Source organism: Syzygium oleosum, unplaced genomic scaffold (genome assembly GCF_021117445.2).
Source record: "Syzygium oleosum isolate NSW1041296 unplaced genomic scaffold, Sole_v2.1 Sole_v2.04, whole genome shotgun sequence".
Classification (NCBI taxonomy): domain Eukaryota; kingdom Viridiplantae; phylum Streptophyta; class Magnoliopsida; order Myrtales; family Myrtaceae; genus Syzygium; species Syzygium oleosum.
Window position 1 is genome coordinate 7,921,453 of NW_026607488.1, and position 19,982 is coordinate 7,941,434.

The following is a 19,982-nucleotide window of genomic DNA, read 5'->3' on the forward strand; positions in this document are numbered from 1 at the left end:
CAAATTCGACAGTCAGGTTAGAGTATTTCTGAAGCTGGCCAAGGCATATATAACAAAGAAGAGCCATAAAGTTACACACCACACCCTCAGACATAGCTAAGGAGTACAACATTGAAGAAAGTTATCATACCAATGACACTATAATATACATAGATAATGCACAAACCTGGGGAAGTTAAATGGTAGAAAGTTACAGCAGTATACAAGTGATTCCCACAAGCTCAAGCTCTGAAATTATGACATAACAATATCAACAAGATATAATATAGAAGAACACACTCTATCCACAGCAATGCTTCTCCAAAAGACTTCATGGACTAAAGTACCAAAGCATATGCAGAGCATATAATTTGCAGGGTATGCTGTAAGGAGCGAGAGAGAATCTTCATAATATTTGTAAAGTTCAAAAAAAGAAAAATATATGGCTCAACATAAATAAACAACTTGCATTTCATGGTTAAGTACAATGTACATCAAAGAGAGAATCCGATTTGAAACATCAAAGAACTCCACAGTAAGAGAATCCCAACATCAACAACCAACTAAATCATCCAAGGCGAACCATGATTTATGAATAAACACCCAGTACGGCCAAAGACAGCTCAAAAAGGGTACTCAAGTTTCAGATCCTTCCAGAACTAATTCCTACCAAGCGGGAGGGATCTGCAAGAATACGTCTCTTTGAAGCCACCTTTCTTCGAAGACGTAAAAATCGATGCATAAATTTCCTTTGTAGCATTTTGGGGGACCATATCTGTCGCCTTAAACCTCTTCGCTGCATTAGAAGTTACACCCTTGACTCCAACCCCACCATTTTTCACTAACCCATTTTCATCAACTTTAACAGAGGCTTTCTCAACCTTTACATCAATGCCGCGTTTAGCACCAGTTAACTGAGTAATTTCTTCTCCACCAGCAACCACCTCTCCATTCTTCACCTTCTTCGCCTTCTTATCCCTCAATTTTGCCTTCTCCCCCTCCAATCTCTCCCTCAGGACCGCCACCTCCTCCTCGCTCCCATTGATCACAATCTTATCCAATTCATCGAACTCCTCATGACACACCAAACAAGACGACGACTTCACCTCCTTCACCGCCTTGGCGCTCAACACGTGCCCGCAAGTCCTCAGCGCGAAAAACTTGTACTTCCCATTAAACTCGAGACCCGTGATCGGGCACTGATACCGCGCGCCCCCGCCCCCGCTGACATCATCCTCTAGCCCAGGAATCTCCGTAAGCTTAATCCTGACCATATCCTTGAGACCCTTTATGTACCCGAACTCCCGGGGCAATTTCTTGCCCAGAAGAGCCTCAACCAGAGCTTGCTTATTGAAGATATTCCCCAACTTGTCCACGACGCAGGGCTCCCTCAGGGGCTCGCTGGACAAGGCGCAATTCAGCCACTTCGAGAGCCGCTGCTCGTTCGGGTCCACCTTATCGGGCTTCTTCTCCGCGTACATGTTCAGGTAGCAGTCGCGCGACTCCGCCCCCGTCGCGCCGCCATCGCCGCCGCCGCCCCGGAGCCTGCACCGCAGGACCAGGGTCGAGAGCGGCGGGACCCCGGAACCCGCGACCGGCGTCGAATCTTGGAGAGGCTTCCCGTTGAGGGTGAAGTAGAGATCGGGCGAATCGGCGGCGGCGGGGAAGAGGGATCGCTTGAGATGGCGGAGGGTGTAGGACGGCGTCGGGGTTAGGGTTAGGGTTCGGGTAGGGATCTGAAGGTCGCGAGATTGGAGGAAGATTTGAAAGGGTTTCTCGGATTGGATCTGCATCTTCGAATCCTTCGAACTGCGAATCGAAGAGGAAAGCTCTCAGATTGCAGAAGAAGATGAAGAAGAAGAAGAAGAAGATCGAGCTTCGTGAAATTGGGGAGAGGTTTGATTTCAGTTTCGTCTTCAATTGATGAATTTTGAGAGTAAAATAAATGCAGACGGGAACGATTTGCAATCAGATGGGCCCAAGATAGCAGATCGATGGGCTTTTGCGCAGAAGGCCCAAAATCAATTTTCTGGACTCCACGACGAAGATTCAAGCCCAAGCCCAAGCCCAACTCAAATGATACGAAGTATCCGGTGATGGGAGAGATGATGATTTAGCCTTCTTAAGAAGTCGGTACGGAACATCCACGCGCCTGTCGAATGCAACGACGTCATGCGTGGAGTATCCGACGTTCGCGGTCATGGGAAGTGGAGATTTGGTCAAGGGGTCAAGCGCTTGATTCGAATCTAACGGATAATGTGTTAACCTCGAAGATGGGCTCGCCATCTTATGAGTGGAGTCTTACCCGATGCACGTGGACAGTGCGGTTTGTGTGAATTCATGAAGATAAGATGAGCCGTGATATTCAAATATAGCGCGGATTAGGGGCTTGATAGCCAACAAGGCTTGCCGAGGTACAACGTGAAATGCTGCGATCCCTTATATATTTGTTCGCAGGGTACTACGCCACAGGATGCGAAAGGTAGTTGTCAATTAGACCCACTTCTTCCTTTTCGCCATTCCGGCCGCCCCGTCACAAACACTGTCGCCACGAGAGACATTCGCATTGATGGTCTAAGTGCGGTCCTCTCTACCAATGTTTGTCACAATCGTCATCGCCGGCTATGTGGTCACGATGTGCTTTAAGTGAGGCGGTTGATGAGCAATTCCCCGCGGGTTTTCAGATGTTGGCGAAGGCGAAAAGTGATGGCATTGGACATCAACAAAAGTTGTAAGAGTCCGACACGAGATAGCAGCAACTCGGTCCGACGTTGGTCGTGGAACAAAAACTTCTCGTCATCCATTGTTCTGTGGATCTGCGTGTATCCCAGATGGGCCTTTTGCCTTTGATTGCAGGGGATGCTTGGGTACCTAAACGATGTTGGTTTATTGCTACGAGCACTTGCGTTAAGCAATGTCCGCCCCAAGTTCTTATCTTTTTACTGAGACTAGACTAGGGTTACTTATCTTTCAACTTGTGTTTTCGCATAGTTCCAAAAACTCGAGAACGGACAGCCACCTTGTATTTGATAAAGACCCCATTCTCCCATCCTAAACCCCGACTTGTCCAACGACGCAGGGTTCGTAGATTCCACAAACGCAAGCTGCATGCGTCCTGCTGTAATAATTCTTCAGCCCTTAATATCCGGATAGGTAGATGGCTCTCTCTCTCTCTCTCACATGAAAGGACAAGACAGGGACCTGCATGAAGAGAGGGAAAAAACTGGTGGGCATCGTGAATCGAGAGGAGAAGCGAATTGTGCTCCACCAAAAGCATGGACGGGGTGGGGTCGCGGGCTTTTGTGGCTGATCGAGAAGTGGTCCATTCTTTCTTTCAAGAAACATCAACGCCGCAGCATCGCTCTCACAGTCACGGTTGTGGCTGCAAGGACAAACTGCTGCCAGACCCATATGTCAAAAACGGTGTGCGTGGACCCGAAGCTCCTTCAAGTTCACTCCTGATGAAGTAGGCGCGGAAGCTTCCTTGTTGGAAATTTCAACAACCCCCCGGATCTGTGCTTCACAGGCGCGGAGCTACTCTTCCTCTTCTATGTTTTTGACCATCTGTCTGGTCTCCAAGACAGGATCTTAGAAACCCCCATTTGTGTTTGTTCACGCTATAGAGCCGGACCATGAATTTTCTTTTGGGGTGGCCTATAATGTTTTAGCAAAACTTGAGGGAATTAGCAAAAGGGTGTGAGGAAATACGAATGTTTTAGAGGGAAAAAGATAAATCTCGGTGACATCTAATAACGCTATTAAATGAAAGGAGATCGCTCCTCCCCTTGAAAGAGAGAGGATATCGAAAGTACATAATAGCGACATGCATTAAAGATTATCAACATGAAGAACACATTTTCCCAAAAATGGACTTTTTAAAAATAGAAGTATGGCAATTAGGAAAAAAAAAAGAAGAAAAAAAGAGTTTTTCATCGAGGAAATTAGGAGTCAAAATTTTTTAAGTTGAGAATGAAATATTTTGAGTTTATGTTAGTATTATTGTTAAAATTAGTTTTAAATAGACAAGTATAAAATGAAAAGCAGTGAAGAATCTAAAAGAACAAATTAATATAATTAGCAAAAAATAAATGATGAACTTAATTCACTAACAACGGAAAAAAGTCGCATTGAGATATGGAAAGAGAACTGGAGTTGGGTATGTAATTAAAATCGTGAAACTCAACTTTAATTTCTAAGCACATTTATTAAGCTTTATCAAATTGGTACACTTGTACCACATTTACTTCAAACTAATTTTCGTGTCACAAAAAATCTCAAACTGAAATACCCGTGACACAAAAATTAGTTTGGGGGTAAATTTAGCTATATGTACCTATTTTGGATTTTTTATGATAAGAAAATTGTGGAAAAATTACCAAAAAAGTCTTAAACCTATTGCACTTGTGCCAATTTGGTTCTAAATCTTTTAATTTAACCAATGCGGTCCTAAACCTTTTAACAATTGAGTCCTTTTGGCCAAATTTGGCCGAAAATAGCTGACGTGGATGTCCGACGCTAGCGCTGATGTGGATAATTTTTGTAAATTTTTAAATTTTTTAAATTTTTTGATTTTTCTTTTCTTTTCTTCCTGTGCTTTTTTTTATTGTGCCGCCAAAAGTTACCAACGACCCTTGTCTGCCACAGGCAAAGGCTGTCTCGCCTGCCTTGAAGGCCCTTGCCCGGGGCCTTCGCAGCCCCGCCGATCGCGATTGAGGGAGTGAAGGCGCTAGCCAAATCTGGGCGAGGGCCGCCTCGCCCTACGGTCGACACAATGAAAAAAATAGCAAAGCAAAAAAAGAAGATAAAAAATAAAGAATTACAAAAGCTGTTCACACCAGCGCTGGCCGTGCTACGTAGGATGGCTGGCGTCCACATCAACGATTTCCAGCCAAATTTGGCCAAAAGAACTCAATTGGCAAATTGTCAAAATGTTTATAACTAAATTGGCCAAATTGAAAAATTTATGACTAAATTTGCACAAGAGCAATATGTTGATGAATTTTTTGGTAATTTTCTCGAAAATTAGTTTGATGTAAATATGGCACAAGTGCACTAATTTGAGATTTTTTATTATGTTAGCCCTTAAATGTATATTCAACTTAATTGACCAAGTTATATTAATGGAATATGACGTCAATTTCTTTTTTCTTTGGTTTAATAATTTGTAATCGGTATGTAAGATAAATAAAATTTTAGGGTAACATTAAATGGTAATATTCATATGTTTTCAAAAATCTCACGGTACTTAACATCATGCAAAATTTCGGTTTAATCTCTAAAGTTAAAGAGAAAGATAAATTCATAAGTAAATGAAAACTCATACGGCAATACCAGACTGATAGCAAAATTTTAAACCAAAAATGTACGGATTTTGCTGGATCGATGCGAACAAAATGTGTGGGACAGATGGTTTGAGCATTTTTGTCATTCTAACTCCTTATGGTATGAATGGAGCCAAAACTTTGAGTGAATTTAGTGGTGCGCTTTCTTGCACCACAAAGAAAAATCGAATTATACTCCGTCGGTATAAAGAAAAATTTACGCAAGCGACCTTATTCACTCTTGATTTGAATGTTATAATTTTACACACTCTCGAATCCATAACTTGGAAGACTAATTTAGGTAGAAAATAATTTACACTGGCGACGTATCACATAATTACTCTGTTGCAATCAAGTCAAGACCACTTACAAAATCAACTCGAGACCGCAATAGCACTGTTGGAACTTGAGATATGCGGCTGAAAATTCAATGGATCGTTACTATTAAATTATAGAGACTAGCTAGGATACGATAGCCTGCACCTTGATAGAGCATATGAGTCATACAGATTGAAATAGTGAAGACGAGAGAGCTGATCCTCTACAAGCTCATAAATTGCTTGAATGGGAAGCCCGTCTTGACATTTTCCCCTCTTGTTCTCACCCTGCCAATATGTGTTTTGACGGGATTCACACAAGGGTAGATTGATATAATATGAACCTCTTTCAACCGCAACAAGGGTAGACTGATATAATACGAACCTCTTTCACCCGCGACGTAACACAGCGGATGCAATACATTCCATAATCCGTTTTAGAGATTGGTGCCCAAAATGGGTACACGCCTATTGGCATTCGAGCCTTCCTTCTCTTTTCAAGGCCTATCGGAAAGAGAATACAATATTTCTTGATTGTGAACATCATAATAGCACAAACCGTTCCGTGGATATATTCGCTTTAGAAGAAAACAATTAGAATTAGGTTTGGTCAATTGGAATATGTACTATCAAATAGGGGATCCTTCAATCAAGACAATCCACCGATTGGAGATGACGAGAAAAGTCTATCTCAATTAGTTATTCGTTTGAACTTAAACCAATGATTCGTCATTGAGGCCGATAGCAACAACTATTTCATCTAACATATGTAGTTTTGATTTTCGAATGGATTCACATCTTTTATTCATGAATTTTTTTTGAAATAGTGAGTAATAACATTGATTTTCTCTATTTGAAAATTCTTGTTTTAGGCAGTTCATATCATCTATATATAATGTTTTGATTTAAGATTTCAATTCTTTAGTATTTTGATAGTAGCATATATTGTTTTGTGTTAATATGATCAGTTCATTAATGGTTGGCAAGTATGATGGTCTTAGTGATGATCCTGCATGAATTTCGTGTGCATCTCATTAGAAGTTCTAAAAAAAACCACGCAAATTGATTTGGGTTAAAGGCGTGGTTTTGGTTGTATTAACAGCATCCTTTGTATAACCGGTTACCTCTTACGTTGGGATCGAATTGGTTATTGGCCAGTCAAAACTGTGACATGTGTACCAAAAGCTATTCCCATAACATGATCATTTTAGTAGAGTTATTACACGGAAGTGCTAGCGTGGGACAATTCACATTGATTCGTTTTTATAATTTACAAAATTCCGTACTACATGGTCGTGTTTACACTAATGCATTCCACTAATGACACATAAGCAAGGTATTTATGGCCCTTAGCAGAGAATATAGATCATAAACATTTGTAATCAATCATTTCTTACTTAATAGGGAACGTTGGAATTTTCATTGCTACGAAGATGAATTGTTAAAAAGGAATGTGATACGTATTTGGATATTTCCCGTCAAGTATACAATGCCGAATTCTTTATTTGACATGAATAGTTGATGTGATTTTGAACTATTAAGTACGCCGTGCGTTTCTTCGCCACATTAAAATTCACAACCGAACGATTGCAGAGTTGAAGATTATGGGCATTATAGGCATGGGACATTCCCATTCCCTCTTCGCGAAGCATGGACAATATAAAACAAAACACAATAAATATTGTTTCAGCAATGTTCGACAATTGCCCATAATTTTTCAGAAGAAATTATTGGTCGAATTTGTCATGGGCATGCCAAGATATTTCCACAACTTCAAGGATTTATGTCCCTATATAAATAAATAAAAAGCAAAGAAAAAAGGAAGAAAAAAAGAAAGAAAAGAAATGAAAAAAAAGTATGTTGGCATATTGAAGAATTTATGTCTCTGTATAGACGTATTCCGCGTTAGGTATGGATGGCGCATGGACGGATGGAGTCACGCGTGCATTTAGAAAGTTATTTTGAGAAGCGAAATCTCCCTGTCACAATCAAAGTTCACATCAGTTTTAATTCAACGACTAGGATGAATTTGAATGAGCTATTCTTTATTGTCACGAGAACGTATCTTGAATTAAATCAATTTTTACTATTTCCTGCTTTTGACCAACAATATGCTCCAACATTTGTACAATATAGACAAAAACTTACGTAATCCCACATTTTTAAAATGCATCTTATTTATTATTATTTTTAATTTCAGTCATATGGTACATGCGATAGGATCTTCTTTTACGGCATTTGACAAAGTAGTATCTCATGGCAGCCGTATGTTGACTCAATCCTCCCGGTCATTAGGTTCATTACAGCAATGATATAAGTCACCTAGCACGTGTGTTGAAGTTCGATTATCGAATTAATCTAGAGAGGAATTCATTAATTGGGTTTTGCAAGCACTTTCTTATTTTTGCTAGTAAATAGTTAAACGAACCGTTTGGCAAAAAGAGAGAGAGAGAGTGAAATGACGTTAAGGCTACGCATGACAACTTGCCAAACAGTGTTTGATTCTGTTATTTGGTTCCCAGAATCAGTGTGGGAACAGAAATGCGTTTGTTTAATTTTTTGATTATGGGCACAATTTTGTCAAAAATTGTTCACAGAATTAGTTTTCAAGAATAAAAAAAAAGTAGCTTCTTGATTCTGGGAACAATTTTGAGAATCAATTTTTTTTTCTTCTTCCTTTTCTTGGTTTTTAATGTAGCTTCTAATGTCCGGTCCGAGGACCGCCCTTGCCGGATCTGATGAGAATAAATATTATAATAAAAAATATTATTAAAATAAAAAATATTTTACCGGCCATGGCCGGCGACCAGGCCATGGCCAAAAAAACGAAAAAAATATATTTTAATAAAAAATATTATTAATAAAAAAATATTTTACCTGCTATGGCCGGTGACCAGGCCATGGCAAAAAAAGAAAAAAAATATATTTTTAATAAAAATATTTTAATAAAAAATATTATTAATAAAAAAAATATTTTACCGGCCATGGCCAGCGACCAGGCCATGGCAAAAAAAAATAAAAATATATATTTTTAATAAAAATATTTTAATAAAAAAAATATTTTACAGGCCATGGCTGGCGATTAGGCCATGGCAAAAAAAAGAAAAAAATATATTAATAATAAAAATATTTTACCAGCCATGGCCGGCGACCAGGTCATGGCCAAAAAAAATAAAGATATATATTTTTAATAAAAAAAATATTTTACCAGTTATGGCCGGCAACCAGGCCATGGCAAAAAAAAATAAAAAATACTTTTAATAAAAATATTATTAATAAAAATATTTTACGGTCATGGCGGCGAAAGCGTGCCATGGCCAAGAAGGAGGAAAAGAAAAAAGAAAAAAAAGAAATATTAAAATATTTAAAAATATTATTAATAAAAAGAAATTTTGTAGCGTTACCAAACGCATTTCTGATCTTTTTCTATTCCAGGGATGGAATTTTGGGCCGTTAACAAACGCCTTAAAATGCTCAGAATCAATTCCGGGCATAGAATAAAAAAAAATCATTTCTGAACAGAATCTGTTCCCGGGCACAGAATCGTTGTCATGCGCAGCCTAATAGCCTCTAAACTTTGGCCCATTCGTGAGCTTTTAATTTGTTCGGTGCAATCCTTAAACTATTCCTGCATGTTCAATATAGTTCCCAATCTTTCAACCACATTGAATTTTCCACTGTAGAGAGGGATAATTACATAAATAGTCCATGAACTTTAGCCCAATATGTAATGTGCTTCACAAATTTTTAATTTGTTCGACACGATCCCTCAATTTTAACCCAATATCCAATGTCGTCCCTAAACTTTAATTCTATTCAATGTGATCCCTGAACTTCCGGTTCCTGCAATTCAGTTCCTGGATTATTACATCCTGTATTCGATCTAGTCTTGGATTATCTAATTCAAAGACTAAATTAAATACATACCAAAAGTTAAGGGACCACGGTAAATAAATTAAAAATTCAGAGACGGCATTAGATATTAGGTTAAAATTGAAGGATCATGTCGAACGAATTAAAAGTCTATGAACAACAGTGCATGTTGGATCAAAGTTCAGAGATTATTGGCGTAATTTTTCTTCCTAAAAAAATGGGAAAAGAAACGAAAATCGGCTGACTTCTAATCGAAAAGCAGAATAAGACAATTTTCCACGTGGAAGCCCGCGGGAAGAACGAGGGTGTACGAGAATTCCCGTTTCTTTGGTTGCGGTGGATCTTCACGGAATATCCCAAAAGGAAAAGAAAAATAGGCCAGAGTGTCCAAAGAAGAGGAAGAAGAAGAAAGGCGAAACCAATGCATTGCCCGACCGACGACCCTGAAGACGGAAAAGACATCTAACGCTCTCGCTTTGGCACGCTTTGAACCACCACACCAAACCGAAAACCGAACGTGGCTCACCTTTCCCCTACTTATACCACTCCCACCTCCGAATCATCACCACACAATCCTCTCCCTCTCTCTCCCTCTCTCTCTCTCTCTCGAAAGAAGCCAAGAAGGGGGGGAGTGGTGAGCAGGTGTGTGTGTGGTGTGTGGTGTGTGGAGTGAGTTGGGTGAGTAAGCTTTGGGAGACAGAGAGAGAGCTGCAGAAATGGCGGGGACTGGTGTGTTTGCGGAGATCCTGGACGGGGAAGTGTACAGGTACTACGCCGATGGGGAGTGGAGGAAGTCGGCCTCCGGCAAGAGCGTCAACATTGTCAACCCTACCACCCGCAAGACCCAGTACAAAGTCCAAGGTATTTATATACTTGCTTCTCCTCATCATTTCCAACGACAGAAACTGTCAGTTTGGTCCTATGACGTTACGATATGGAAGCTCACTGTTCCATCGTACTTTCTTGATGATGCGTTGCGGAAAAAGGCTAGGATGAGTGAGGGGATTGTGGGTCTCTCGTTTCTTCCGAGTTTTTAGTTGCTAGTAATGCAAAAATGTTACTTGAAAACATGCTCTTGCCTGTGCAAAACTCGGTTCATCCCGGGGACCAATCTAGTTAGTCCGGTTCCTTGGTAGAATCGGCAGGTTCAACCCTTGACCAGGAAGCTAATCCGAACCTGGTCGGTAGCCAAAGTTTCTTTCCCGTGAATCCCCAGAATTGGCATTGAACCGAATGGCCAGGCCGGCTTCCGGGTTGAAATTGTACCGTTGCTCGCACCTACCTATATCTAAGGCTCAGAGCTTGGACTTCTTGGCAGTTGTCCTGCAAAATTGATTCTAAAAAGGGTTACTTTTACTGAAGTTGGACCACCGATCGCCCCTAGCTAAATCAAAGGCATAGAGCTTGCATTTCTTGGGAGTACTTCAGAATCGATTCTGAGAAGTGTTACTTTACTTAGGAAATTGATGTTTAATTGACTGCTTGCAATTGAGAAAGTGAGACCTTGACTTGCTTATGTGGTCTTGTGATATGAATGGGCTTTTTGTGATGGTGTGATGAGACAGCTTGTACACAAGAGGAGGTGAACAAGGTGATGGAAATAGCCAAGAGCGCACAGAAAGCCTGGGCAAAGACTCCACTCTGGAAGCGGGCCGAGCTACTTCACAAGGCCGCCGCGATCCTCAAGGAGCACAAGTCTCCCATCGCCGAGTGCCTCGTGAAGGAAATCGCTAAACCGGCCAAAGATTCAGTCACTGAGGTATGTAGAGAAAGAGAAAGTCTCGTAAATTGATCCTGCTCATGTTGTGATGATACCGACTGAAATTATGCCATTTCTTTTGGATGTAATTAAGGTTGTGAGATCTGGTGATCTGATCTCGTATTGTGCCGAGGAAGGAGTGAGAATCCTGGGACAGGGGACGTACCTGGTCTCCGACAGTTTTCCTGGAAATGAGAGGACCAAGTACTGCCTCACTTCTAAGGTAAAATTTCTCTTGGTTATATGCCGTTTACTTGATCAATTGCCCTTGATTACTCAGTGGGAAGTGATAAAAAGTTTGTAAGGTCCACCTATAAAATTTTACCAAAACAGAGAAAGGGTCCACCTATATATAACTAGCTTGCAACCAGCGCCGTTTCTTGCAATAATTTCCTTAGAATCACAAATAAAAATTTCAATATTATGTGAAGCTACATTTTTAGACGAACATTGCCGTGTGGCCTCTTTTTATCCTAACCGTTTTGTTAGGTTATTCAGTAACGGGCTAACAATGTGTATCAAATGGATGTGTATAGTCATCTTTCACCTGAAAATATATGATGTGAATGTAGAGAAAATGGGAAATTATGGAACAATGATGAGAGTAATGGACAAAACAATCTAGAGGTAATGCCAGATTTGAACAGTTGACCTATGCCCTGGTTCCATATTAGATAGTAGTTGTCCAGAAAACTTAACTTGTGAAAAGACTAAGTTGTGATATATAGGAAGCTTAATCTAAACAGGCACTGCAAACACGAATTTGGCGATTGAAGCTCTGATGTATATGATACTCAGGAGAAACCATGAACATGAATTGTTTTACTAGCCCAACATGAAGGGCAAACACAGCGGCAGGAGCAACAGCGTTGCATTTTGCATTCACTTTCTGACTGGTCGAGGAAGACAAGTAGAAATTTTATTCCATCCAAGCCATGTGCTTCCATATCTTAGATCTGCTACCGTCCATGTCTGTGTGTGTGAGAAAGAAAGAAAGAGAGAGCTGGAGATATTTGGGTTCTAATGGTCGAAATTATTTGTCACGTGCTTCAGATGTTTTTGTTTTGAACTGCAGATTCCGCTCGGCGTAGTGTTAGCCATTCCACCGTTTAACTACCCAGTTAACCTGGCCGTCTCAAAGATTGCCCCTGCTCTGATTGCTGGAAACTCTCTTGTTCTAAAGCCTCCCACCCAGGTATGTTCTTACCGTTAAGTTACTTTCACTAATTATTAACTAAAGCTCTAACTATAGCGGCTACTCAGTTTTCATGCTATTGGCCACGCCTATTGTAGCCCATTCACTCTTGTGCATGTTCATGTGTTGTGAGTTTGTGTCTCAGTGTGTTGTGTTATGCATGCGCGCGGAGTAGAAACTTTTGCATACTATAGGCCTTGTGTTTCTTCTGTTAGATCCTGCCAATTTGGCTATCCTGAAAACCGTACGTTGACTCCTTTTAGGGTGCTGTATCTTGCCTTCACATGGTGCACTGCTTTCACTTAGCTGGTTTTCCCAAAGGCCTCATCAGTTGCGTCACCGGAAAAGGCTCTGAAATCGGCGACTTTCTCACTATGCATCCCGGGGTGAACTGCATAAGGTAATTTTTGTAGCCATCTTCTCGCTATTTATGATCTCTTTACTTCCCGCATGGTTCATGATTACTTGCATGAATTGCAATTTTCTGTTCAGCTTCACTGGCGGAGACACTGGAATCGCTATTTCAAAGAAGGCCGGCATGATTCCTCTCCAGATGGAGTTGGGTGGCAAAGATGCTTGCATCGTGCTCGAAGATGCCGACATCGACTTGGCAGCTGCCAACATTGTGAAAGGAGGCTTTTCTTACAGGTGACCCGAGTCATCCGCTAACATTCAAAAACTTTCGTCATAGTTGAATTCTTTCCCTTTAGGCCACCAAAATTGGCTGTTGCTCGCATCATCCGCAAAATCTGTTACCCGATGCGGATGCTAACCCATATTTATACTGTCCTTATTTACTACAGCGGTCAAAGATGTACAGCAGTGAAAGTCGTCCTGGTGATGGACTCTGTTGCGGACTCCTTGGTTCAAAAGGTGAATGCCAAAGTGGCGAAACTCACCGTGGGGCCCCCCGAGGAGAACTGCGAGATAACGCCGGTCATCTCGGAATCGTCCGCCAACTTCATCGAGGGCCTGGTGATGGACGCCAAGGAGAAGGGTGCAACCTTCTGCCAGACATACAAGAGAGAAGGCAACCTCATATGGCCGTTGCTGTTGGACAACGTCAGGCCAGACATGAGGATCGCGTGGGAGGAGCCGTTCGGGCCGGTCTTGCCTGTCATCAGGATCAACTCTGTCGAAGAAGGGATCAACCATTGTAATGCCAGCAATTTCGGCCTCCAGGTATGATTTAATCTCGTATCTGCGCAATCCCTTGCACTCTTGTCAAATTATAAGCAGCCACGGTATAACGAATTAAAATCAAATCAAGAGAAGAAGTACACATCATTATTTGTGTGTCAAGGTCCCCGCCTGCACATTCACAATTTCTATCACTGAATGACCTATCTACATGTTACACTTTTTGGTTTCCAACAAAATCCCAAAAGCCACAATTGGATGAAATCAGAGAAAGCATCCTAGTAGAGACGTCATCACGTCTTCTTAAAGATAAGAATCAACAAAAGTTCTCTCTTCCTTCTAGTAATACTATGCCTTAAAAATTGCAGGGTTGTGTCTTTACACGCGACATCAACAAGGCGATGTTGATCAGCGATGCAATGGAGACCGGCTCGGTCCAAATTAACTCCGCCCCTGCTCGAGGACCAGACCATTTCCCTTTCCAGGTAAACTTGAACTCATAAGAACCCTATAAGATTTCTGTCCCATAGTAATTTCCATTTCAATTTTTTTTTCCTGCAAGCACTGGAGAAATGACACTGCTGAAATGCTTGGTGGTGCAGGGTTTGAAGGACAGTGGAATAGGTTCACAAGGAGTAACAAACAGCATCAATATGATGACTAAGGTCAAGAGCACCGTCATCAATCTGCCTGCCCCTTCTTACACGATGGGCTAAAAAACTTAGTAATAACGTATAGATAACGACTAGTTCTAGAGAGTACGTCGCTATGAAAATAGCTCCGATTCGGTTTCGTTCTTGAAGTTCTTTTGCATCACCCTCCCCAGATGTTGGGACGAAATAAAGTAAATATATGTATATGTGTATTTTGATGAGTGCCCTGGTTAGTATGTTGTTGGACAATGTCCACCTCGAAATATGAATTAAGACTTCCTTTACTGCAAATGTTTCAAGTTATTGCATGTACCTATTTAACAGAATCGTGAGGTTTATGTGTTTTAATCTTTGAAGAGGTTAGACATACGTGGGGCTCAGGTTAGAGTCAATCATGATCTGGCATTGTCCCTGAAGTCAGGTCTCTTGTCTAGGGAGGGAGGTGGTACTGTGTGAATTGTTTCCTAGTACGAAAGACTTCCTTCCTTTTGTTATGTTTGTGGAAAAATGGGCCACTATACCAGAAGTTGTGAGCATTTCAAAGATACAGGAAGAATGCTGTATGGATCGTGGTTGAAAGCAGAATTTGGTTAAAATTCAAAGGATGGGAGATGGGATGAGGTGGAGGGCCCAAATCAGCCGACACTGGTTCAATGAGTCTAATAAGTTGGAACTGTCCGGGACTGGGCGATCCCCTCCATTATTCGAGAACTCGAGATCCTCATGGTTCAGTTTTAGGCCCATTGTTCTTTTTTCGATGGAAACGAAACATCCCCGAGAGGTTTTACCTAAACTAAAAGCGCAAATAATATAAATGATTCATAAACTTGGGTTCAATATGCAATATTATTCCTAGACTTTTAATTTATTGAATATAGTTCATGAACTATTGATCAATGTTCAATCTAGTCCGAAAATGTGCAATGTCATTTTTTCATTGATTCAAGTTAACGGAATATCAATTCACTTAGGGAAAAGTGCTAGAAAAGTCCAAAACCTATTGCATTAATGCAAATTTAGTCCTAAATCTTTTAATGTTGTCAATTTAGTTCTAAACCTTTTGATATAGTGCCAATTTAGTTATTCCGACTAATTTTTTCTGAATATTGTTGACGTGGACACTGGCCGGCCTACATAGCACAACCAGTACTAACATGGATAAATTTTAATATTTTTTGAATTATTTATTTTCTTTTTCTTTTTCTTTTTCTTTTCCTTCTTCTTCCTCCTCGCCGGACCTCGACGATTGGCCAGGGTCGACGAGGATCTCACTGACCTCTAGTGAGCCTTATTGACGAAGGTGAGGCTTGTCGTTACTATTGCCGACGAGGCTCGAGCCCTAGCGCGAGGATGTGGCCTTTAACCTCGCGACCTCTAGTGAGGTCAAGCCTCACCCATGGCCAGCAAGGCTTGACCCTCGCTCGCCTAGCGCGAGACCGCCCTTGCGGCCATTTGGCGAGTTCAAGCCTTGCCAGTGGCCTGCGAGGCTCACCAGAGGCCGATGAGGTCTCCCTTTGGCCTGTTGCCAAGGTTCGGCAACCGGCCGGAGGAAGAAGGGAGGGGAGGAAAAAAAGAAGAAGAAGAAAAAAAACGAAAAAGAAAAGAAAAATAAATATTAAAATATTATTAAAATTTATCCACGTTAGCGCTGGCCATGCCACGTAGGCCGGTTGGCGTTCACATCAACAATATCCGGCCAAAATTAGCCGGAGGATTGAATTGGCACTAGGTCAAATGGTGTACGACTAAATTGACACTATTAAAAGGTTTAGGACTAAATTAACACAAATACAATAGGTTTATGACTTTTTTGACACTTTTCCCAATTTGTCTAGTTTGGACAGTCAACAACCAGAAAAAAAAAATTACAAGTGGATTATCGAAGTAATATATTCATCTTAAATAAGGATATGATAATCAACGCCATCAAATAACGATGGACATATTTTAATGCCTTAATTTTCTTTTTCTTTTTCTAAAGTCGATGGATAAAAAGATAGATATATACTTATCATTTTTTAAAAATCCAACTCAGCATATAATAATCCATGCCATCAAATAATGTCTAATTTGTCGTTTTAGCAAATGGAATGACTATATTGAACATTCACCGGCACTTCATGGCCCATATTAAACAAATTAAATGTCAAGGGACGATATTGTACATTGAATCAAAGTTCGTGAATTATTTGGGTCATTTTTCTAATATAAAACAAAGGCTACGATTCGGGTACATGTTCACTTGTGATCCTAGAGGCGTAGCAAGTGGTTTATGTGTGTGTGGAATGATAGTGGTGATGTTACAGTTGATTCACAGAGGGATTATCATATTCATTTGGTAATACATTGGCTTCTCTGAATGCAATGAAGTTTCTTTTCTCTGGGAAAAGGAGGGTAGGCGACCAGCTCACAATTTTCGAATAGCGTCTTTAAGATGCATCGGAACGATCGACTGGAAAACTCCTTTTCCTTGTGTTCGAGTTTGGGCTCTCCGTGCGAGTCGCTCAGATCACAACCCTCTTCTATCATCGCTGTCGGTTGAACGCATAAGAAAGACGGAGATGAGGAGTGTTATGGCATTGTCAATATAGAATGGACTTCAGTTTCAGATCCCAGTAATGATCTGGGGGTATAATCAGGGAAGTCTCCCCAGCTTTATCTGCTTGGAGAAGGCGAATGCAAAAGTGGAAATCGAGCAGCTTCAGCAGCAGATAACTAACTTGGTAGATCGGGCACCTTTGATCAAGAGAGTCAGAAAGCTATCAAGGCCAGAATTGGTCAACTATGGTGACGAGAGGAACAATGTTAGCACCAAAGATCCCATGTTGATTAAAAGTAGGTGATAGGTCTGCTAAATTCTTCCATGCTTCAACTATTCGACATCGTGAAAGGAACGAAATTCGGTGTCGCTCACCTGAAGGTCTTGACACCATCTCGGTTAACTTTTTTCAAGGACTTATACACGATGGAGGGTGATCGCAATTTTCGACCTATTCCACATAAATGTACTCCATTAGTCACAGATCATCTTGATGCTGACCCTGTTAAACCTCTGTCTGTGAAGGAGCTTCGACTAGCAGTACTTGGAATGGGAGCGAGCTACGAAAGTGCCGGGCCCTGATAGTATGAATTGGCTTGTTTTATCCAAACAATAAGCAGTGAAGTTTGATATTTTCTTGGCAACTGTGATTACTCTGGTCCCCAAAGTCGCTTCCTCGGAGAATATATCTCAATTTAGACCGATCGGCTTATGCAATTTTGCTTATACAGTAATTGCTGAAGTGTTAGCAAATCACTTGAAGCCATGATGTCCCAATTGACCTCACCAGTGCATAGTGCTTTCGTGCTGGGGGAGACAGAGTCAAGACAACGTCTTTGTGGTCCAGGAAGCACTCCGCCAGATGAGAATGAGGTCGCGCAAAAGGAAACTCCCATGCGGTGCTGAAACTTGACATGTAGAAAGCTTACGATCGCGAACTCATCGTCTGCACTTCTAAGTGGAAGAAGGTAGATCGGAAGGGATTAAACTTGATAGAGATTGGCCCAATGTTATCCCGAGATGATTCCATCCTTTTAGGTTTTGGGCTGAATAGATTCTTGTATCTTAGGTTGTGGACTAACCTCAACTAACAGAACCCCAAAAATCGTGGGCTTAACTGGTGGTTGAAGGGCACGTTATGGCCTTCAATAGAAGATGATTGGCCTAAGCAGGCCTAAATGATCTTGTGATCAAATTTCATAGAAATGTTGATGGCATTTTAGACCCCAAATTTGAATTGGGTTTCAAATTGGGACTTGAAATGTAATTATTTTTCCCATCTTTTTTTTGAATGGCGGGTGGGTTTGCATCGAGAAGCTTGTTTTCATTATGAATTGTGTTGGCCATCGGAATCATTTGATTAGGATAAAATAGGATAAGAAACTCATATGGCTCGATCTATTCCAAACACTGTTTTAAGAGATGATTGGACACTGGACCGCGTCGGGGTCGTTGGCTTCCTAAGTTACAAGTAAAATTTTGCTTTTCATCCTAAACCGATCTTTTTTTTTCTCAATCAAGCCGTTGAACTTTTAATTTGTCTAGTCAAGCTATTGAACTTTCATAATTTTCTAATCAAAGCCCTGACTTCAAATTCAAGTAGTTAGAGTTGACATGTCCGACCGAATTGCAAAGTGTGATGTGAAAAAACTTTTGGCTACTAGTGGCTATTAAGAAATGTGTGGGACTCAAAACTTGAAGTGGAAGGCTACCATCAAATCTCGAACAATTGAGATATTGTATTATTAATATTGAGATATTGTATTATTAAAATATATCTCAAGTTTGAACTCGAAAAGATTTAGCTTAAAGTGTAGTGGTCGAATTAACCGGCCATGTGAAGTACGTGGGTTTGATTGTGAAAATTGAAAAGAAAAGAAAAGGGCTCACACTCACAAATCGGCTTCCACATAGCCAGCCAAGGAAAATAAAAAAGGGAAAGTTGACCACAAACTTTCCTTTCCGTGTTGAAGTTTGCTTCAAGAAGGTTTATCCTAATTTTGCTTTGGATGTGCATGTATACGGCCTGATCTCTTGTTTTTGCCGCAAGAGAGTGCTCCGCGGTTGATGTGAAGACTTCTTCGTGCAGTTTGTCGACTCGTGAATTACATTCAAGAAAAATTAGTGTTCAGGCCAGATAATCTTGTGGTAAAGCCTGTTAATTCCTCCGTGAGATTGAGATATTATTTCGTAAAAAATTATTGGGCTAAATTATATGCGAGTTATTAGGTGTAATTAAAGGCTGTGAAACACAGAGATTATTTGAATAGTTCAAGTGTGGTTGTAATCTCCATTGTATCGCTTGATCTATAGTAGAATTCTTTGTCGCTCTTCCTGTAGACGTAAGTCACATCGATCGAACCATCTGGTGTCCGATTTATTTTCTTGTTTTATCTATTTTATTATTCGATCGCTTACTTCTGCAACACTTAACAGAAACACCATACTTGAACTTTTTGCATCGGGTTCTTGCCAAATACACCATGTTTCTTAAGCTCCAATTAATCAGATCCAGAACTAGAGCGGCTCGATTATCTGAGTTATACAAAAGTAAAGGAACTCGATCGTACAAATTAAAAGTCTAAAAACCTTGATGGAAAGCATGCCAGAAGGCTTATTTGTTTGACCCTCAATTGATACATAAACATCCATGGGCAGCTTCCCTGTAAAACGTGGATTTTCACCTAAACCATATCCCATAAGGTCTCTCTCCACATTTGGAGAAAATCCCGAGCTCTTTTTGGCGCACTCCTAACCCTATACGAGCCCCCCAACTCCATTATGATCCGTCAGATCATGATGACGACTCCCACGCGATGGATAGCTCGATAGATCACCAGTTAACTCCCCTATCCACAATTTGACCCGGTCTTCCCCCCCACCCAAAACAAACCCGATCAGCAGTTATAATCATATCCCCCCAAAAAACTTTCTCCCTTGTTTTTTTTTTTGAAAATCCACACCCCTTTTCTCCCCCACGAGACTCAACACAAAAAAAAAAGAGTACAAAAAACGGAGAAAAAAATTTCGGGGTTCGGTTCATCTACTCCACGCGCTGTGGACAACTAGCACCATCAAAATCTCAAACTCAAAAATACACACACCAAAGAAGAAGAGGAAACTGAACACACACACGGAGCAAAAACATATCTCTCAGATTCACCTCTCCATATCACTCCAACCACTAAAATCCAAACCAAGTAGAA

At 40.8% G+C, this 19,982-nt stretch overlaps 2 protein-coding genes across 2 annotated transcripts; one reads left to right on the forward strand and one right to left on the reverse strand.

Moving 5' to 3' along the window:
- Positions 1–432: 432 nt before the first annotated feature.
- On the reverse strand, positions 433–1,910 carry LOC115685307 (uncharacterized). Its single transcript, XM_030610346.2, has one exon. The coding sequence runs from the start codon at positions 1,770–1,772 to the stop codon at positions 639–641; it is 1,134 nt and encodes a 377-aa protein (XP_030466206.1). The 5' UTR covers positions 1,773–1,910; the 3' UTR covers positions 433–638.
- An 8,148-nt stretch (positions 1,911–10,058) lies between these two features.
- LOC115685305 (NADP-dependent glyceraldehyde-3-phosphate dehydrogenase) lies at positions 10,059–14,528 on the forward strand. Its single transcript, XM_030610343.2, has 9 exons — positions 10,059–10,351; positions 11,056–11,249; positions 11,344–11,472; positions 12,325–12,444; positions 12,708–12,844; positions 12,937–13,092; positions 13,248–13,626; positions 13,953–14,069; positions 14,187–14,528. Exons 1-9 carry the CDS (start codon positions 10,207–10,209, stop codon positions 14,298–14,300), a joined length of 1,491 nt encoding a protein of 496 aa, XP_030466203.1. The 5' UTR covers positions 10,059–10,206; the 3' UTR covers positions 14,301–14,528.
- Positions 14,529–19,982: the final 5,454 nt, after the last annotated feature.